Source organism: Sceloporus undulatus, chromosome 6 (assembly GCF_019175285.1).
Source record: "Sceloporus undulatus isolate JIND9_A2432 ecotype Alabama chromosome 6, SceUnd_v1.1, whole genome shotgun sequence".
Classification (NCBI taxonomy): domain Eukaryota; kingdom Metazoa; phylum Chordata; class Lepidosauria; order Squamata; family Phrynosomatidae; genus Sceloporus; species Sceloporus undulatus.
In genome coordinates, this window is record NC_056527.1 from 106,093,829 (window position 1) to 106,116,379 (window position 22,551).

Genomic DNA, 22,551 nt, shown 5'->3' on the forward strand with positions numbered 1-22,551 from the left:
TGTTTAGACACACGCTCCATTACATGGGTCAGGTCAGCCTTCAGACTGGATAAAAAGAACTAATATCAACTCCCGGCACCAGCTGAGTATATGTATTAAAGTACCAGCAGAGAGGCATACAGAAATAGCTAATGGATTTCAAAAATAAAATACATAGGTCTAGCTAATTTGAAACATAATTCCCCAAAGCAGCTTGCAGGTAGGTGCACAGTTGGGATTCTGTAACCTGGCTGAGTCTTGATTTGACTTTCACTGACCATCTGAAGGCAAAAGGAGTTGCACAAAGTGTTGTTGTTGTTGTTTTTACAGGGACTGCATTCTTATAGGAACTAGGCAACTCCCAGAAAGGGATACTCAAATGGACAAGGAAACAAAATGTGGATTTAGATGTATTTTCCAGGTGATTCCTGCAGGTACCTAGTTAATGAATGGCATGTGGAGAAAGGTAAAGCATAAAATGGTAAATCAGCATAGGGTGTGTAGACATGCAAAATGCTGGTGTTTGTAACTACCTGACCATATCTGGGCATCTTTGTTCAGAGACACATCCAACCTGTATCTCTCATAGATTTTTGGGAGAATCCAGGCAGCATCACTGCCAAGTTGTTACATTCCATTGTTTCATCTGCAGTCCTCATATCATTCCAGGGCCAAACAGATGTGCATCATAAAAACTTAACAGACTTTAAAAAACTGAACCAAGAGTTGCTGAGGGGTATAGCACTGATAAATATTAGTACTGCAGTAGGCAAGGTTCATCCTTTTCTCTCCTTCTACAATCCTGGCAAAAATCACACACGCACACACACACCAAAGTTGCTATTTGCATTGAGAGGAAATCCTGTCTTGTACCGTGACTGAGCATCGTGATTTGTGATGGTCCACCAGCTTTTCTGGTATTGATCCAGCTGCTGGGAAGGAAGGGTCTGTGGTCTATGAAGCAACTGGTGATGAGGTTGGGGAACTCCTTCTGTTCCATGTTACTTGCCCTGCATTTCCTCACTTTGCTACCACAATTGCTCTTCCTGACTACTGAACCCATAGATTCCTTTTCAGAATGGCTAAAACTCTGCAAATCAGGAGAGGAAATGGTTGGGCAGATTACATTCATCAAATGGTTGACTTGCAGGATTTAACATGCATTAGCTGCTTGTTTCTCCATTACTGCATGTTCTGCAACACAATTTTTTTACCACATTACATTTTCAATACTTGCTTCATCTTTAAAACATTTATTTTGTATTTGCACCAAAACAGAACTTTATAATGTTTACTGTATTTTCAATTACAGCAATCGAGATCCTATATCACAGTCTATGTAAACACAAAATTAAAGAGTTGTTTTTAATCATCACAACTCCAACTATAACTAACTACTTCTAGGGAGCTTGAAACTGTGACTGTAGATAATTACTTTTAAAAGTCACTTTTCAAGCTCTGTGATTTTAGTAAATATGGATGGAATCACAGCAAGAGACCTTAGTTCCAAATTAACTGATAAATGCTTTGACTGTGGTTAAAAGCCCTCATGTAGAAGAAACCTAATTCTCTAAGCCATAGCATGCGGAAGATAGGAATCAGCAAGTTTAGTAGAGGGGTGAAGCAGGAGGTGCAATGGTTAAAAACAGACCACATATCCATCTCATCTAGTCAGAACTTGGAAAAGTGTTTTGCCTTTCTTTATTTAAACTTGAAACTCCTAGAAATTTCCAACTGATACGTCCGCTGGCCATTATAGCTAGGAATTCTGTGACTAATATTTATTTATTAAATAAATTTCATGCCTCTTTCCCAACATGGGACCCAAAGTTAAAAGCAACATTAAAGCAAGACAGAATTAATGAACTAAGTGATAAAAAACTTAAAACACAACACTATCATATTAAAGTTTACTATCCTTTTCAGGCACATTCTACATGTATTATATATGGTCTTACACAACTACCCAGTCATGTTTCTGAATTTACCAAGAGTACATATATCAGAATGGGCAATGTTAATATCTCCTCTACCACTCAAGGACTGAGGAAGGTTCCCCATTTACTTATTTATTGTACGGTATTTATATGCCGCCTTTCTCCCAGGCAAGGACCCAAGACAGCGTCCACAACAACAAATTAAAAAACATTTACAAAAAAATTAAAACCAATTTTAAAACACCACATTAAAATGTCTTAGGAGGCGCTTACCGCATGAGGCGCTAGTAGTGATGGAATTGAAGTGGAATTTGCACAATGCCATTACTCATGCATTGCTGATCTGTTGTTATACTGTTATTATTGCACAATTTCGCATTGACAGGTATTTCTCGTTAATGCGATATCATGCAATAATAACAGTATAAGAACAGATTTGGAATGGATGAGTGATGAAATCATGCAAAACGCAGAGGTTGTAATTCCACTTCAATACCATCACTAAGGCTCCATGCAGTAATCTCCAGTTCCTCGAATGGTTTGTTGGGCTAGCATTTTGCCACAGGGCCTGGCTTGAAACTTGTCAGGGTGGCTAGACCAGCGCTGAGCTTTTTTTAAACTTTGGGATTTGATGGAGACTTGTATGCCATGAAAAATCTTGGATGAGTGGTAGGTAATCCTCCTGGGCAATGCATCAGAGTGGCACTCCAACCTAAAATCTTGAATGCTGATCATTTTTTTGTTTTTCTCTCATCCCAGGGCTGAAGCGAGGGGTGTGTGTAAAAATTAACCATTTTCCAGAGGACACAGACTACGATCACGACAGCGCAGAATACCTCCTACGTACGTATAAATAGGGGGCTTATTCATTCCCGTCTCTTGTGTCTCCACTGTAACCAAGGGAAACCAAGCCATTGGTTGGAATACCAGGGAGCCTCTTGTTTCAGAGATTACTAAGGCTGAGATAACAGAATCTGCCCTCGGGTTTCAGCTAGGAATGGACTGCAGCTCTGACATATCAAAAAGGATGTATCAGCTCTCAGATCTGGTGGTTTCTTCGCAAAGCATGGGGTGGGGGTGCCATGCTGCAAGAGAGAAGCTGTTGCTGCTCAGCATCTGGGATTCCTCAGACGGGTCTGTCATATTGCAGAGGGCAAGAGCGCTTTTCATTTTGGTGCTTCGTGACAAGTTACAAAGAGACAGCAGCCAGATGTGGCTGTAGAGTCAGAAATGCTAAGAATTCCCCTTTCTGTTCATGCAGTTTCCTGTGTTGGTCAGGCCAGCACTTTTGCGGTCATCATTATGCTAACTACTCTTTGACTCAGGCCAAATTTGGGCTCTGCAGTCATTTAATTGCCTTGAATGGGCAAGACAAAAACAACAGTGACTATACTGCTGTTCCTTGCCCTAGATATAATTGAAATTCCTGAAAGAGCTCCTGTATTTCCTTATTTAAAGGGAAGGGTTAGTGATATCTGGTGATATTTGCAGAGGCTGGTAAATTTTGATTGCACACCAGTGATCAGAAGGAAATGGGAAAGAAATATACATGTGTGCATGTGACTTAAGACGTAAGGAGCATTCTTATAAGAGGGTTAGAGATTTCAAGAAGTATTGGCTATGAGTCAGGATAGCATCCATCATCAATTAGATTTCCAGCTGCTACGGAAAAGTGGGAAATGACTGATCATCTGTATATCCTTTATTTTCCAGAGCAGCTTGCAGTTAAAGAAATATATTATCAATCAATCAATATTTATTGATTAGCCTGTAGGCCGTCTCAAAGTATCACAATACAAAATAGAAAAACAAAATAAAATTCTATATAAAACTCTGTGTAAAATTCTAAATAAGAGTTATATCAGAGAACATGGGAGTAAAATATATAAAAATAAGGATAAAAATATAATAGAACTATATAGATACACCACACTAGGCAATACAGAGAGTGCAACAAAACTAATAAATCACTCTGTAAGACTATGTAAAAAGTTAAAAAGAAGGATATATGGATAGGTAAAAATAATAATAATACCAAAGTCAATAATACAATAAAGAGTCGGAATGAAGTTAGAATAAAGAAATATATTACAATAACAATAAAAGAGGGAGTCCAGAATCAAATAGAGCCCTAGAAGTACACAAGAACATTATAAACCAGTAGCGGTTTCAATCCCCGCTTAGCCATGAAACCCACTGGGTGACCTTGGGCAAGTCACATTCTCTCAGTTTCAGAGGATGGCAATGGCAACCCCCTCTGAAGAAATTTGCCAAGAAAACCCCATGATAGGTTCACCATAGGGTCACTATAAGTTGGAAGTGACTTGAAGGCACACAACAACAACAACAGAATGGCACAATGAGCAGAAGTCAATCACAGCAAGGATCTGATTTGATGGATCCCATGGTCAAGGTCTTCTTGGTGAACAGTGCCACAGTTGTACAAACCTCTCCTCTGGGGAAGTCAACAAGTGCCTTTTTTTCCCACTTTCTAATTGTAATTTTTTTACCAGAAGGGAAGATTTTTGTTGAACCTTCCCAAAGGGAATTCCACAACCTTGCCATTGCTGAAAAGCTCCTGTCTCTGGTACCCTACCATCAGATCTTTATAATGATGAACCAGAGAGTATGTGGGGCTGATCTTAAAGTCTGGGGAGGCATTTATTTAGTGTTTCTAGAATTAAAACCCTGATTCCCCACTTGGCCATGAAACCCGCTGGGTGACTTTGGGCAAGTCACACTCTCTCAGTTTCAGGGGAAGCCAATGGTGAAACTCCCCTGAACAAATCTTGCCAAGAAAATCCTATGATAGGGTTGCCTTAGGGTAGCCATACGTCAGAAATGATTGGAACAACAACAGATCTACAAGGTACTGTATATAGTATTTGCCAGATTGTTCAGCTTCAATAGCATCTTCCAAACTGACCTAGAAAAGAGTATGTTCTCGTGATTTAGGTTTTTGCAAGGTTTTTCTGGTTGTTGTTGCCGCTGCACCCGCTCATTCCATTTTTGGGTGCTCCACAAGACTTGGCAACTGTGGTGCTGAAAAGCCCCTGTCCATGGTACCCTGTCATCAGTTCTTTACAATAATGGACCAGAGAGTCTCTGAGACTGATCTTTCAATGTGTGTGTAAATATTCATATAGAATACACAATTATACACACACACATGTCAACATTTTAAAACTGTATTCAGTAACAATGATACAGGAAAGCAAAATACCATAAAATACAAACACAACAATAACCTAATTCTAACATCTAGCATCTGTACAAAAACTAATACAGGTACACACATAACAAAGAATACTAACAAAAAACAACTACAACTGCAGACTATGTGTAATGACTTCCCTTGCTTAACTAGAGACCACAACTCACAATTGCGTTAACATATTTTTAAATTCTGATAGTCTAGTCATATTTCTACTGTAAGCAGAGTATTGCTATCTTATGAATCCTAAAACTGATGTATTTTCCCCATCTTTGGTTGCTGCCACACTGCAGGAATAAAGCAGTTTGACACCACTTTAACCGCCAAGACTCCATGGTATGGAATTCTAGGATTTGTAGTTTTGTGAGATATTTAGCCTCCTCTGTCAGAGGGCTCTGGGGTACTACCAAACCACAAATCCCAGACTTCCATACCATTGCACCATGGCAGTTAGAGTGGTGTCAAACTGCTTTATTTCTGCAGTTTGGGAGCAGCTTTGGTCTCAAAAAAGCAATGAACATCTTCTGATTCTTTTTCACACTTATCAAAGATTTGTGCTTAATCAATAATGTCAGTTTGTCCATTTCAGCAAGTTCATAAATCTTCACCAGGCTAGCTTCTTGTGTTGGAATATCAGCCTCCTTTTATCTTTGGGTGTACTGTAGGCAAATCTCATGGAAGTAAATCATATAGTCTCTGAAGCTGATCTTAAAGCCTTGAGGGGGCACTCTATTTAGACTTCTCAAAATTAAATCCCTAATATTTTCAAGCGATGCAAAGAAACAAAAAAGCCTTATTTTTCACTTTCAAAGAGCTCTTCCAGACTGATCTCAAGGGGAAAAAAAGATATAGTTCTTTGAATTTTGCCAGGTTTTGTCAGTTATTGTGGCCTCTGCATCCATTTGTTCCATTTTTTGGAAAGCTGTTTGCTGTGATTTCTTGAATCTGCACTGGAGCTGTTCCAGAAGTTTTTGAAAATCAGAATTTGGTTTGCTGAATTCATCCTGTGGTTTGAAGGGCACATCTTCCCTTCTCCGAAATGTTAAAAACATTTTTCTTAGCATCAGAGTGCATCTAACACTATAGAAACAATGCAACTTGACACCACATTAACAGCCATGGCTCCATCCTACAAACTTTTGGGATTTGTAGTTTTATGAGGCACCAGCACTCTTTGGCAGACAAGACTAAAGACCTTGTAAAACTACAAATCCCAAGGATGGAACTGCATCACTTAAAGTGGTGTCAAACTGCATCATTTCTACTGTGTAGATGCACCTTTATTAGTTGTAGTGCAAAAAAGCCATTTCACAAATGTACTAATGCACCATAACTTTAAAAAAAAAAATTGAGAGGAAAAGAAAGAAGGGAAAAAGAGAAAGATTTTTTAAAAAAAATTCTGTGGGTTTTTCAGGCTATGTGGCTGTGTCCTGAAAGAATTTAGTCCTGGCATTTTGCCTGCAGCCGTGGCTGGCATCTTCGGCCCTCTGAAGATGCCAGCCATATGTGCAGGCAAAATGTCAGTAATAAATTCTTCCAGAATACAGTCACTTAGCCTGAAAACCCCACAGAAAACTATGGATGCCAGCTGTGAAAGCCTTCGACTTCATTTTTTTTTTTACTTTGATATGACTTGGAATTAAAAAGAAACCCACTTGAGGGTAGCCATAAAATGTTGCACTGGTACCGCGAATTGTCAGAATATCGCCCAGGTCAATAGAAATGTCATATGAATGTTTATAAGGCACCCAGAGATCTATGGCACCAAATTCCACAACCTCCAGCAACCTCCTGACACATTTGCCCTGTCTGGAGAAACCCGCTAAGAAAATGATTACTGATGAGATGCCCTGCTGAAAAATCAGCAACCACAGCAAGTGTTTTCACCTTCTGCATGAGGGTGAAATAATAGGGATATGTTGTTGTTGCTGCTGCTGCTGTAGGCCTTCAAGTCATTTCCGACTTATGGCGATGCTATAATGGCAAGATTTGTTCATAGGTTTGCTATTGTCATTCTTGGTAAGACCTTCAGAGGAGGTTTGCCATTGCCTTCCTCTGAGGCTGAGAGCTTGTGACTTGCCCAAGGTCACTCAATGGGTTTCCAATGCCAAGCAGGGAATTGAACCTTGGTCTCCAGAGTCATAGCCCAACACTCAAACCACTATGCCACATAGGCACATCCCCTCCATCACTTCCTCTATGGTTTGCACAAGAAACCTCTGTGAAAAATGAGTATATTTCCTTTTGTTAAGTACAGCACGTGTATACATAGAGGGGTGAGAAGGACAGGATTATTATGAATTTATGTGAAGCCCCCATCCAGTGCTACTACACTTTAAAGTAGCCTGCATAATTTGTGTAAAAATCATTCGCACCATATGAGCAACAACAGTGTTGAAATGTCTCACCATTTCATTTGAAGAGGAAGAGACTTTTGAAATTCTGCATTCTCCAAAGGCAGCATTTGTATCCCCATGGCAGTTTCCTCTGTGCCTAAGATGTGTAAAGCTGTTGCATTATATGAAGAGATGGGGCCAGTCAAGAACAGTTTCATGTCCAAATCATGAATTTATCTCAGGGTCATGCTACCAAAGGCAAGGGGGAGAGAGAAGAAATAATTCAATTCAGTTCAATTCTTTCATATTCTCTTTTTAGCCAAAGGCCACAACGAAGAAAAAAAGAGGGAAAGAGTCTGAACATTTCTTTATTTTTTTTTAAATGTGCATTTGTTGCTGTTACGTGCCTTACAGTTGACTCTGATTTATAGTGACCCTATCCGGAGGGTTTTCTTGCTAAGACTTTTTCAGAAGATGTTTGCCATTGCCCTCCTCTAAAGATGAAGGCTTGTTTGCATTGGCCAGGATATTCCAGGGGCAGCCCTAAGTATCTGGTCACAGAGCTGTCCCAACCTCCCAAAGTTACCTGGCCCTCTGTTCCTGTGCCAGGAAAGCTGTCTGCATGCATGTCCCACTGACCCACCTACTGTATCCATCAACACCACCATGGGTCACTCACTTCTGAGGTCAAAAGGATGTGCCCAGTGACAGTAGCATCACTAGAGGAGTGTGGCGGGTGCAGACTTCACCAGGTGATACCCTGAGGGAGGGTGATACCACTGCTCCTCAGACATAGAAAAGAGCTGTATCATTGTCCTAAATCTCTTTATAATGCGGAAGAGATGGTGTGAGTGGGATGAGGCTTTTTATTTTATTTAAAATAAAATTTGATATTTCAAAATTATTATTTTTAATATATATATATATATATATATATATCTTTAAAAACATCACATTTTTTTTAAAAAAATCAGTTTAATTACATGTAACTATGTACAGTCAGCCATCCCTATTGATGGATGGAGCATAAATTCCAAATAGCAAACCTTAATTTTTCCATTTTTTTTTTTAAAATAAGGGACACCATTTTGCTACCCAATTGTATTTAATGGGGCTTGAGCATCCATGGGTTTTGGTACCCACAGGGGGTCTTGGAACCAAACCCCAGCAGATAACAAGGGACCACTGGATATGCAAGCACGTTTATGTTGTGCATATGATACTATAATTTAAATGCATAATTTTAATTTTGCTAGTTGTTTATGTCACAGCTATTACCGTTACCTTCAGTGATAGATGGAAATTGCGATTTATGGGTAAATTAGCACAAAAAACATTACTAAGGATTCTGTATGGGTGTGATATGGTAGGAGGTCAATCCTGGCAATGATCACACAGCTGGGTGCCTTGTTCTGACCTCAGAGAGAGTGACTCACAGTAGCAGCAGACATGCCAGGTGGCTCAGCAGGACATGCATTCAGACAGCCACACTGGCTCAGGATCAGAGGACTCCAGGTTTTCCCAGAAGAGCTGGAGTAAGATGTAAGGTTTTAAAATTCACATTAAGCTTGCTATACTAAGGGGCTGTACAGACCGCCCCTTTGGGGTGGCATGTAGCCACCCCATTACTGGCCAGATTGGTGCTGCAGCAACCGCATGCCGCACCACTGATCCAGCCTCTATAGAGCACAAAAAGAAGCCACCCCAAGCAGTTCCTTTTGTGCCCTTGAAGGGGCGCCACAGCTGCTGCACGGTGAGGTGACGCCCCTTTGGTGCTGCACCATTTGAACGCAGCACCAGAGGTACTTCCTCATGGTGTGTGCCGTGTGGATTGGCATGTGCCAAAATGGCACTTTGGCAGCAGCGTTAAGACATTAAACATGGGGACGTGCAGCCCTGACTCTGCCCACAGGCCAGCGCTTTTTGCCAGTCTGTACAGGGCCTAGGTTTGTTATATTAAGTTCTGGTGCTGTACGTGCCAGAATTTGTCCGGACTGTTCACATCAGAACCATGGTTTGAGCTGTGTGTTATCCCAGCAGGATGCTGCCAGAGCAAGGAGGGAGGGCTTTTGGCCTGTACTGTACCGATAATGCCTGAGAGAGTGTGTCTTGCCCATACACTCACACACAAGCATATGAACACCTGGGCTTTATCACATTTCAAAAGAGAAACGAAAGGCAGCGTGACAGAAGCACTTCTGGCTTACCTTCCTGCATGATGTCGAAGGCTGGTCATAGATGTGTGCCTTTTGCCAAATGGATTTTTCCAGCAGGACAAACGCCATGCATTTACAATCATCTCCCTCAGCAGTAGAGCCAAAGTACTTCATAGGCGTGCCGCGGGAAGGTAAGCCAGGAGCCACTTCTGTCTCATTGCCTTTCATCTTTCTTTTGAAATGCGATATGACCTCTGTTATCCCACTGTGATACTCAAAACACATCATTCTGTCTCCTCCAAAATTTCTCTATCACCCTTTAATTCAAAATGCCTGGGGGGAAAGTTTGCAAAATGACAAATACACGCTAAGAACCATAAAATATTTGACTAAAAACTCTGCATCAGAGATTCAGACATTAAAAGTCTTGGAGAATCTTTTGCCAGAATCCCAATGCAGGTGTAACAAAGATAAAAGCTGTAGGGAAATAGGGTATTGGAGAAATAGACTTCTTGTAGGTGTTGTCTGTTTTCCCATGTCACTACTGCACAGCCTGGGAAAAACAAAACCTCTAGCTTAGGTCCCCAAGAGAATTAGAGGCTATATCTGATATCTGAATGAAATTAGGGTTGGCACCAAGTGAGTCTGCTTAGGGAAAGAGTCCCAGAAACAAGGAGCCAAAACACACGTTATCCAAGCTGGGTTCTGCCTGTATGTGATGCTAAAGAATGTTCTCCAACATTTCACTGCAACCTTTTAAAAAGGTCAATTGCTATTCCTAAAGGTTTCCAAAAGAGACAATTCGCCAGTTTTCTTTTGGCCATTCTGGATGGGCTGAGAGCCACAAAACAGCCTTGGAGGGCCAGACAGGATCCCGGGACTGCACTTTACTCACCCCTGATCTTCTGTCTGGGGCAGCCATCTCATTTTTCCTAAGGACTGATAGAATAACTATAGTTTGGGGGGGTCAGCCCAGGATCATCCTTCTCTTGGCAGAAGGACTTTACTTGGGGCTGCCAGTGCCAGTTCAAGATTGTTCCAGGCCCTGAAGTTTCTGATCCAACACCTGAGATTGAAGGCTGGCCCCTGTTGATGTTATTAAATTCCAACCATAGTAGTTCATAGTTTATAATTCAGAGAAAAAGTGTGTCAAACTAAGACGTCTTGGTCTGAGATAAATGGGCTGTTTTCCAGATCAAGATTTTATCTAAATACGTAGAGCACCAGCCCACACAAGTCTTTGCAAGCTGCAACAACAAATTAATTAAACTTTGTAAACTCTAGCATTCTCCTACTCCCTTGGCTGAGCTGAAGGTTTGCACAAAGCCCTTTCCTCTTGCCTGGAGTTTTGTATATTTTCTGTCTGAACAGTAAGATAGAAAATGGGCTGTTTAGCTAAATGGGCCAGATGCTATTTTAAATGTGACTCCCCAATCCCCAATCTTTGCAAGCTGCAGCAACAAATCAGTTAAGCTTTGCAAACTGTAGCAAACTGCTGCTCTCCTTGCTAATTTGCAGGTTTGCACAAAGCCCTTTCATCTTCCCTGGAGCTGAGTCCCCCCCCCCTCCAAAAAGCAGGAGAATTTTCATCCTCAGTTCGCTCCTGGAGATGACCCTTGAAAACTGGAGACTGGGGACCAGCTTCTGAGATCTGCCAACCTAGTACAGTACGCACAGAGAGTGACCTGGCCTGATTTGGGGGGCACCTATGTCAACCACATTTCAGCCAGATCCCCCAACCATGGGACTGCTGTCAAAAGGAAGAGGTGACAAAGACAACTTCTACATGCTTGGTTGTCCCCTATCAAAATCTGAATCCAAGGGTTTAGCCTTGTCCTGAAATTTAAGTTCATGCTAATATTTTTTTTACAGTACTTCCACTCTCTTCTTTTTAATTAAACATTTGCCAGCCAAGCATTTATGAATTAAAATAATTTTCTGGCCAGCTGCTCTTATGGTTCTCTTCCTCTCTTCACTTTCTGGTAAATCAGTTCCCTCCACTCTTTGCCTGTGAGTATTTATAATTACATAAGTTTGACAAAATGTTCCTGGCATTTTTCAGAAGGGAGGCGGGAAAAGGAGGAAGGGGTACAGTTGCCCCTTATTAAACACACACACACACACACACACACACACACTGACAACTCTGAAATAGTGCTGCCTTTGCCTTCCTCCTTTCCAGTGTCTGCACTGTTGAGAAACTGAAGATAACATTTTGGAATAGATGTGAACCCTAAAGGCAAGAGAGTTCTCTGGTTGTCCCTGTAAAAATCCAATCTGATTTGGTTGAGTTAGGATTAAGTCGTTTGAGCATAATACGTAAATCTACTTTTCTACTCTAGAAATCTCTCTCATATGTTCCAATTGTTCCTGCTTAACAGGCAGAGTCCCTGTTTCATGGTCCATGCCCCAGTCAGATCACTATCTTGGCTTCTGTAGTGCAGCTAAGTAACTTTAGGGCTGCATCTGCACTGCAGAAATATGCAGTTTGACACCACTTTAACTCCCATGGCTCAAGCTATGGAATCCTGGAATTTTGAGGTTTCTGATAGAGAAGGCTAAATATCTCACAAAACTACAGATCCTAGAATTTGATAGCACTGAGTTCAGGTCCCTGGACCCTTGTGATATTGTTTCACAAATACTTACCATGTGCTGTCTGTAGCTCTAACCTGTTACAATCAGCATAATTCGGTATACAAATTAAATTAACTCAAGGGAGGTCATGATTGGTTAAAGCACTTCTGTAAATCACAGCATAGCTGAATGATGTGGAATAGCTATTGCTGGACTTCACCATTTGAGAGTGCAAGTATGTGTTTTAATATTTGTCTGTATACAGATTTATTTATTTATTTATTTATTTATTTTTAATTCTCAACATGTAGAAGTCTAGCATATCAAGACAGCCCAGGACAGTATCCTTGCCATTATACTTCTGGACATGGAAAACTCTGCTCCTGGATATTTGCTATCTTCTGCTTTATAACAGTAGAAATGTGTCTCCCCCCCCCCAGGTGTGGTACGGGCCTCAAGCATCTTTCCCATTCTAAGTGCTATTTTGCTGTTACTGGGAGGATTCTGCGTAGCTGCGAGTCGTGTCTACAAGTCTAAGCGCAACATTATCCTTGGTGCTGGCATCCTATTCGTTGCTGCAGGTGAGTGGTGTGACAAAGCCCTAGATTTTGCAGTAACAGTTATAAAGCAGATTTGGTCTATGCAGTTTCCATTCTGCTCTTCAAGCTTCTTCTGCTGTTAATGATGAGAAATAAGACACAAGAAGCCATTTCAATATTAACATAAATATGAGTTCTGGTCTGCAACTTAGGAAGCTGTTGCATGGAAATGAGTCCTGGTTGCAGACCTCAAAACAGAAACAGCCAACTTTCTGAGATCTATGTACAGATATCCTGCCAGATCTTGGAGGGTTATACCTACCTCTACACCTCCTATCATTTTTTAATGCCCTCAACGAGCTATGGGGGACAATTCTGGCAGATTTGGAGTGAGGGTGGCATATGCCAAAGAGGGGTTTTCTCCCCAAAAAATTACTTTGGGGGGGTACTGACTTAAAAAGAGTTAGTGCATTTGTCTTCCATGCCTGCTGCTCAAAATGCTACTCAAATTGATGGTCCTGTATCAGTACCAGTTCCTGAGTCGTCAGCTGCCAGTCCCTGGGAAATTTCCAGGAAAGAAAAGAACAACTGCATCCAATAGGCACACATATGGTGCCAATTCTTGGCACAATTGAAAACAATAACCTGTGGTCCCTATCGAGAGATAGCCTGAGAAGCACCACCCTAGATGACACAAGGACTTTGTCAGGAGTAAGTTAATAAAATTGTGCTGAGGGAAATCACAGGGGTGAGCCATACTGGGCAGGTACCTGTGACATGTGAGTGGCTCTTCACATATCCCCAGAGTGACCAGATGTCATAACCGCAAAGGAGGACAAGACACCACAAAATGTAAGACATTCAAGAAAAACAGAGGACATTCCCAAATAAAAACTGAAAACACTCATAGAAATGTAAATTCATGCTTCTTAGTCATCCTCAAAATGGAGAACATTTTGAAATTCCTCATGGACAGAAGGTTGAAATGTAGGGCATGTCCTGGAAAAGGAGGGATTTTGGTCACCCTGTGTATTGCCACTCTAGAGAGATGCTTTAACCTGAAACCATTCCAACATAGAACATAGCTTGGAGCCTTTTAATTCCACTCATCTTTCTTGAATATATCTGTACATACAGACCTCTTCCTTTTCTCTTCCTCTTTTCTTTTTTCAATCTGTCCACCTCACAACCACCTCCCCGATGCCACTCTTGTGCATTCCCACACCTCAGGTCTCAGTAACATCATTGGCGTTATCGTTTACATCTCCGCCAACGCTGGAGACCCTGGCACAAAACGGGATGACGAGAAGAAGAGCCACTACTCTTACGGCTGGTCCTTTTACTTCGGTGGCCTTTCCTTCATCCTGGCTGAGATGATTGGTGTCTTAGCTGTCAACATCTACATAGAGAAGAACCGCGAGGCCCATTGCAAGAGTCGCACGGAGTTGCTGAAGAATCCATCGTCCTCCTCGTCAGCCATCTTGCGCTTACCCAGCTACCGTTTTCGATACCGCCGCCGGTCACGTTCTAGTTCTCGTTCTACTGAACCTTCACAGTCTCGAGAAACATCACCGGTTGGTCTCAAGGGATTCCCTTCCACCGACATCTCCATGTATACACTGTCAAGGGACCCCTCCAAGGCCAACGTCAGCTCCCTCTATGGCGGTGCCAGTGAAACAGCCTCGACGGGAGCCACTGCAGCAACATCATCAGGAGCAACGGGTACAGGTGGTGGTGGTGGTGGGTTCTTGCAGTTGCACAACACCTTCCCCAAGGACCCTGGCGTGACTGTCACAGTAACCGGGCCGAGCGTAGCAGGGGCAACTGGCACCCTGGGTAAAGATGCCTCCTCCAACACCAACACCCTCAACAGGAAGACAACGCCAGTGTAAGGAAGGAGTTAAGAGAGGAGAGGGCATAGGATGGGTAAGAGGTGAAGTGAAGACACTGCTCAAAGGATGTTGGGAGTGTCAGAATGTTGTGAAGCGAGAAAACAATCCATTCTTACTGTTCCTTCCTTTTTCTTGTTTGTTCGTTCCTTGCTTCCTTTCTCTCTTTCCTTTCAGTCTCTGTCTCTCTTGCCTTCTCTCTCTCCCTCCTTGAACTTATGTCACCTTTTTAACCCACCAATAGGACCTGAGATCACATCTTACATCTTGTGGAAGAGAGGAGCAGGAGTACTTTCACCAAGGGGCTTTCATGGGTGGGGGGGGGGGGGGGGGGGGAGGAATAAAAGAGGCAGACATCAACCATTTCTACTACCCAGTTTATGAGAAATGACTCAGACATCACTGTCCTTGCAAGCAGGAACTATGAGGACAACTGGGATAGATGTTTTTTGGCAATGGGCTACAGACGAAGGGATGCCATGGTTGCAGCTCTGTGGCTCTTGGGAAAGAAGTGCCGTTCCTCTTGCTCATTTGGTTGAGTTCTCTAGACAGCCACAATTCCTGGATCTCGAAACAGAGGAGCAGGGCTTGGAAGTGCTGTGGGTATGGATTGAAAGCCCAGACTCCTCCATTCACAAGCCTCCTACAAAATGGCTTCCACAGTGTACTGTGCCAAAATCTGGGTCTGCAGTGTGGATCAAGAGGGTGTTTTGTTCCTTGCAGGGTCTAAAGGAACCCTCTTTTCTCCTCCACTGCAGCTTAATTAAGGGCTGACAAAATTTTGTGCCAAAACACAGTGCCATGGGGTGGGTTGGGGGGGGGGGGGTGAAGGTATTGGAAAATCGAAAAGGACTGACTGCCCCCTAGTGCTTGCCAGATGTATTTCTAATCCACTAGGCTTTAAGGAATCTCCTTTCTTCTAATCTTTTCTGCTTTCGGCCCATTTCTTAAGTTATGATTGAGCCATAGCTCTTCCTCAGATGAAGCTGTCCCTGGGGAGGAGGGAATCCCTTCTCTTTATACAGGTATCCCTTACCCATCCTTTTTTTTTTTTTTTTTTTTTGGATCTAATTTGTTTGCCTTATCCATCCGGTAGATAGAGTTTTAATAGATTCCTCACCCTTGCCATCTTCTTTTCAACGTCTGGAAGAAGAGCTTTAAAACGAATCAAGAGGTAACAGAGATGGATAACAGCGCTGCTCATCCCTACCTGCCCCCTGAATCAGCTTCCTAGGGAGAATTTTTACATGTATTATAGATATATAAATATATAAGTAAATAAATAAATATATAGACAGACACACAGACACAAATAGACATATATGCGGAAACTAACAAAACGATTGTGATATTTGTTAGGACTTGGTTAATAATTTTTTTGGTCAACAGTGGAATTACTGTCTTCCTACTGGAACTTGTTCCATTTGGAAGCCATTTTACAAAACAGGATATTTCTGTTCCTGAAGTGTTCTCCCCTTGAACCAACCGTGCTCTGCTTTTCTTACCACGCGAATGCAGACATAGATCTGCAGATCCTCACTGCCAATCCAGGTGGATTCCCTTTATTATCTGTGTGGACCAGGGATCTCATGTGGACCAATGCAGAATTTCTATACATATGCCCCCTGCCCGTTAAAAACAGTTTCTCCTGGTTTATTTCCTACGTTATTTCTTGCTAGTCCCTGTATCTTGGCTGTGGAACAAGATGAGATGTGGAGCCACACTCCACTCCAGGATTATTGGGGACTGTCTTATGTGCATTGTCTGGCAATGTCTTACCAAATCAGTTCTATTTTTTTAATTCCATAGTGATCCTAATTTGAACTCAGGGTGGGTTAACACACACACACACACACACACACACATTAAAATGGCGGAATGATCAAACTTATTCATGAGGAATGGGGACAGAAAAGGAGATAAAAGCAGAATTCAGAGTTGAATGTAAAAAATGAAGATAAGTCATCCAAATCAGTTGCATTATGATGATAAAACTCTGGAACGGTAGTCAAAGGCCGCCTTCAGTAGAAATAGTAGAATAGGCTACCAAGCACAGCAGGGCTGGTTTGCCATATTTTGAAGGAAAGGAAGTAATCAAATGCATGTTGCCATCTAAAAATATATTCCAACTGTCTTGATTTGGCAGAGGCAGTACCAATTAATTGTCTGCCATCCCACTTTTTCAGCAGCTTTTAAAATGCCCCCGGTTTCTCTCTTTAATTTCCACATTCCCCCATAGGAGTAAATTGTGTTCAAAGTGTAAGAATAGTGTGGGCTCAATAGAATCAGTGGGGGAGTAGATGGAGGGGTGGAATCTTGCCCATCCCAGGAGGCTCAGGCAAAAGCAAACTGCTGCAGTCTGTCCTAGCTTGTGTGTTCTTCCTCATTAATAACTTTTGCCCATCTTGGCCACTCTCTGATGTTGCTTGGCCACAAGTGTGCCAGTTTTCATCTGTATGAGTGGAGAACAAGACAGCATAAGACCATTACACCCGTTGTACAAAATTACCTAACTGGATCACCGATCAGCACTCCACTTCTTCTTCCATGAAGGAGAAAAAAACTTTGGAAAAGAATGTTTTCCATTCTGCAAAAACGTATTCAGATAAACTGAGGGGAGTGGGGATGTACAACCAAACAAAATGGACTTAGGCTTTTGCAACCTTTGTAGAGAATACGTACTACCGTATTAGATGCTTTAGGATTTAATGGTGATTGACATAATTCTGGTCACAGAATTTGGGTTTGGAATTCTTTGGTTTTAGAATTAACAACAATCCTACACTTCTCTACTAAGAAGTAAGAACCCCTGTATTCATTCGGGCTTACTCTCTAGAGATTGCAGCTCTTGTGACAATTTATGGCAGAATTCCAGACCTCTTGAATGCAACAGGATTTGAGTTAGCCCATATGGCAGTGGAGAATATTTCAGATGTTGAAACAGTTATGCATTTGGGTCCTGAAAATACTGCTTGCCAAGATGTTAATTAGAGACAAGTTATCTTGTTTCAGTAGCTAATTGTATGGGAAGCCATGTCTGAAAAACAGTTAGAAACTGTGATTGTCTACTGTTTCCTCTAGCCTTCCAAAAAATAGTGGCCAGAATCCTGTACTGGAGTTATGTCTGCATAAGTGAACTTACGTATGTGGAGATTAGTATTGGATGGTTTTGTAATGCCCATATCCAGTGGCAGCGAAGTGTGCATCAAACACCAGTGTGCATAGGGCACTCTTGCTGGTGTGCAACGAAGCCAATGTGCATCGAACACCAGTGTGCATAAGGCACTTTCGATGGCATCCCAATATGCATTTTCACAATTCACTAACAGGGTTTCTTAGCACCCTGGCTGCGTAACTAAGTGTACATACAGGTATGCAACGTAGACGTCGATACAGGATTCTGGTCTTTTCCCCCTCATTTGTTTTAATGACAGTGCATAATGCTTTTTGTGGGGAGTAACTAGGAATTACATAGGGAAGGGTGGGGTTTTTCTTCCTTTCTTCATTTTTTGTGGCAATGAGAGGATCAAACATATCTTAACTCAAAAACCATTGGAGAGAAGTGTTTGAAAATGCACAGCGAGAGAAAAGGTGGGAGAAAGCGTCAAATGGAAAAGCAACACCTATTCTGTTTTGTGTGTGTGTAAAGTTGGCTTCATATTTTTTAAAGAAGAGAATGAATTAAAAATCTAAGAGGAACTATTGTTTTGGTAGAAATATCCAGTGATTGTGCTATTTACTGGTGAAAAGAAAGACAAACACATATGGGGAGGGGACCGTACAAACAAGCAAACAACAGCATTCTGTCTGTCTGTCATAATAGCAACAACACAGGAACAAATGCATGGATTTTTACTGGAATCTACCTTTCAAATAAAGTCCTATGAAAATATTTTCAAGGGAGATTGTTATTAAAGGGAAAGGGGAATATAGCCAATATTGTACATGCATCAGGACTCGCATTTATCAACTGAAAAAAACCAGCTCAGTTGTGTTGCTTGCTTGAGGAGACCACAGACTTACAATAAGGAGGATATCATGAAGGCATTCTCAACATTTTGGAAAAATGCTTCTCCAGGTTTATGCTTTGGGGAACATGAGTACCTAGATATACAGCCTTATTCAACATACCCTGCAACTGTCCCAATGTGCAGAAATCATCCTGATCAATCTTCTGTCACTTCATATTTCAATGGCTTTCAAAATGTCCCAGTTTCTTTCTCCCACGTCCCCCCTTTATCTTCAGCTTACTTCCGTTGCTGCAAACTGAGTTCAAAGTGCAAAAGTAGTTTGCAATCAATTCTGACCTGGAATATTGTGTCCAGTTCTGGTCACCACAATTCAAGAAGGATGTTGACAAGGTGGCGCATGTCCAGAGGAGGGCACTCAAAATGGCGAGAGGTCTGGAAACCTCGCCCTGTGAGGAAAGGCTCGGGGAACTAGGTATGTTTAGCCTGGAGATGAGAATGTTGAGGGGTGACATGATAGGCATGTTTATATATCTGAAGGGATGTCATATTGAGGATGGAGCAAGCTTGTCTTCTGCAGCTCCAGAGAATAGTACATCATGGAGCAATAGATGCAAACTAAAGAAAAAGAGATTCCACCTCAACCCTTCTGACAGTAAGAGCTGTTAAATTCCTCCATCCCCACATGTCAAGAATCAGTAACCTATTTGTGCCCATTGTCTACAATTGTTTCTCTCTTTCTTGGGGGCTCTCCAAGGACTAGCAGCAAATGAGTCAGGGACCTCCATCAGTGTATGGACCATAATTTTCAGTAGCACTGCTGTATAGCATTGGGTGCTATCTCTTCTTTGTCTTTGGTAAGCTTACTGCTAGGATGTGCTTGGATCATTGGAGAAAATTTAAAAGAATTGAAGGGATGAGAGAGGGGACAAATTGATTTGGTTTGCATTTGAATTCAAATTTAGCCAATTTTATATTTTCACATCTATTCTGTGCCTACAAGTTGTTTCCGACCTATGGCAACCCTAAACCAACCCTATCATTGGGTTTTCTTGACAAGGTTTATTCAGAGAGGAGTTTGCCTTTGCCTTCCTCTGAGGCTGAGAGAGTGTTACTTACACAAAGTCACCCAGTGGGTTTCCATGACTGAGCATAATCTCCAGGTTCGTAGTCCATTATTCAAACCATTATGCCATGCTGGCTCTCATCTTCTCTTTTTGCTGTTAACTGCCATCAAGTTGACTTTTGACTTATGTTGACTCCATGGGTGAAAGATCTCCATCATCAACATTCCTCAATGGCTTCCTTCATTGAGTCTCTCCATTCTAGAGTGCCCAAGAGCAGTGCTTCTCAAAACAGATGGGTCCCCAAACTATCATCTACCAGTCCCTGGAGTGTTTTCAGAAAAGAAAGGAACAATTGTTGCCAGTGGCCAAAATTATGGTGTTGGCCCCTGGCACGCTAAGGAGAGTTAAAGGAAGAGGCGAGTTAATAATAATAATAATAATAATAATAATAATAATAATAATAATAGAGTTGGTCTCTCACATCAGACAGTTTAAGAAGCACTGACCTAGAGGATTTGTTTAAAACGTAGAAAATCACTATAGAAATATCCTGATTATTTCCCAAAATGTAAACTCCTTTGTTCTTAGATGGCATCAGCGACCACCAGTGGTTCTTCTGAGGCACAAAGATCTTATTAGCTAGGCTAGCTTGTTGCTAAGGCAACAAACGTGGATTTCATGTACACTGTACAACTTCCAAAAGCCCTGCAGCAAAAAAACCTATTTAGGGTGTAAATAAAGCAACAGACATACAGAAAAAGAACTCTTTGATTCATCCTTCTTCCTGGCAGCCCTGCCCATGGGATCCTCCTGCATTTTGCCTCCTGGTGTGCAGCATTCCCTCCACCAACATGTCTCCCCCACCTTTGCAACAGCTGTCCTTTCATGCAAACTCAGTACTTTTTGCTTGATCAGATTGGGCTGAGCATTCAGGTCCTCCCCACCACCTTGAATGGATGCGGGGGAAGGATAGTGACACCAGATGTTTCAGCCTGCTTGCCATTGCATGGATGAACATCCTAAATTCTCCACTCCATCTTCTGTGGATTTTATTTAACTCAGCCCTGAAGCCTGAGTCCTTATGTCCCAGGTTCTGGTCCAATATGCAGCTTCCCGACAACATTTACATAAATCTGAATTGTCAACAACTGGAGTTTGGGCAATGGGAGAGAGACGAGCGCCTTCTTGTCACCACTGTTGTTAAGCAACCATGAGGAAAACAGGAAGAATGCCACCATTCCTTTCAATGCTGAATTTGTGCAGCCCAAGCCAATCAGTCTGTAGGCAAAATGGGACACCTCACTGTGTTGTGTGATCCCTTTTTAAGAGGCAAGCCCCCAAACGTCCCAGCACTGCCAGTGTTTGAAAGGAGCTTGTTGGGTTTGGAGCAGACCTTAACAGGAGCATTTGACACCTCCAGCACCTCCTCAGAGGACAAATAAACCTTGGGTAAGTCTATGCTTGCTCCCAGTGAAGGAAAACTTGTTCAGGGAAGTTGGTCTGTTTCTTAAGCATTGGGCATTGCCATGGGCTCCAGGAGATTTTAATAAATAATGGTTAGTTGAAGATGTCTGTGTAGTGTTAGTTGTCCCTCTTCCTCTCCCCCCCCCCCCAAATAATTAAACAAAGGGAGATATTTGGGCATAACAAGAGCATCACTAAGGGGATGTGGGGAGTGTGGACTGCACTGGGTGACACCTGAGTGTGGAGTGAATGCCCAGTGGGGTCGCTCACCATCCATCTCCCTGTCCTCCCTGGCTACCCCTCCCCACCAGCCAGGGTCCCTCTGCCCACTGTAACATGGTGGAGGTTGATGCTGCTGCCACCTAGCAGCCTCTTCCAAGTCGTCCAGGCTGTTGCCTGGGAGAGAAAAGGGAAGTGATGGCAGCAGCCGCAGTAGGGTGGCCACTTTCTCACTTGGCCAGCAGTCCTGACAGACCAAGAATGGGCTGCTGGGTGGCAACAGCACCCCATACCCAACAGCAACTACAGCAACCAGACAGTAGAGGCACTCTGCCTAGCAGTCAAGGCAGCTGCCTGGGGGGTTCATCAAGCAGCTAGGCCAGGACTGGGAGGGTGGTGATGCAGGCAGAAGGAGGAGTGTGGATGGTGAACACCCGCCCCTCTCTGTCTGCTGCCACTTCTCCTTCTGCCACCCCACCCCACCTCACCCTTCCCCTTCCACTCTCTCCCCATGTTGTCTCCCCTGGAATGACTGCCTGTCTGGGGGTTGACAACATGAGATACAACTCTGGGGTGAGATCAAATCTAGTAATGCCACTGAGCACACCTGTGGAAAACACTGATCTATGCCAAGATGAAAACTGGAGAGGGCTCATCATGACTGTGTAGAAGAGGTGTTGCCTGCTGAAATTCCCTCTTCTACACAACCATTAAAGGGAGAGGAACCCTCCCCAGTTTTCATTCTGGCAAGCCTATATGAAGAGGCTAAAAAATTTAAAATAAATGCAAGCTCTCCAGAATGGCCAGATTATATTAAGAGGGCATACATTCTGTATATAGATGATGGAAATTCTTTTCAAAAACACCTGGAGAGCACTAGATCAAGGAAGGGTGATATATAGGACTTAAAGTCTCCTGTACATGGTTGTTGTTGTGAATGTATGACTTGGCATGCCATTGTTGATCTCTCCCATTCAGGGTTACCCCAAGATATTTCACTGCTTTAAGCAAAGGACAAGATGGCACACCATGCATTCCATGTATGGAAATGAACTGGGCTGACAACTGGACTTATCTGAACAGAGGCAATGGCCTCAGGCCCTCTGCCACACTCAATGGGGACAGTTTGGTAGTTAAGCCCAGTGGGGTAGTAAATCCATTCCAGATTTTGGTCTAAACTAAAGGAGCTAGTCAAGATGTTGGTCC

General features: G+C 42.4%; 2 protein-coding genes across 2 annotated transcripts in view; both read left to right on the forward strand.

Moving 5' to 3' along the window:
- The window catches only part of CACNG8 (calcium voltage-gated channel auxiliary subunit gamma 8), a 33,209-nt gene extending 16,205 nt beyond the window's left edge, over positions 1-17,004 (forward strand). The window contains exons 3-5 of the mRNA XM_042477628.1: positions 2,676-2,759; positions 12,640-12,780; positions 13,969-17,004. Of these exons, the coding sequence (XP_042333562.1) occupies positions 2,676-2,759; positions 12,640-12,780; positions 13,969-14,630 (887 nt within the window). The 3' untranslated portion in view covers positions 14,631-17,004. The remainder of the gene's footprint in view (positions 1-2,675; positions 2,760-12,639; positions 12,781-13,968) is intronic.
- A 4,003-nt stretch (positions 17,005-21,007) lies between these two features.
- Positions 21,008-22,551, forward strand: part of CACNG6 (calcium voltage-gated channel auxiliary subunit gamma 6) — a 38,687-nt gene continuing 37,143 nt past the window's right edge. The window contains exon 1 of the mRNA XM_042477169.1: positions 21,008-21,111. The gene's annotated coding sequence lies outside the window, so the exon portion shown is untranslated. The remainder of the gene's footprint in view (positions 21,112-22,551) is intronic.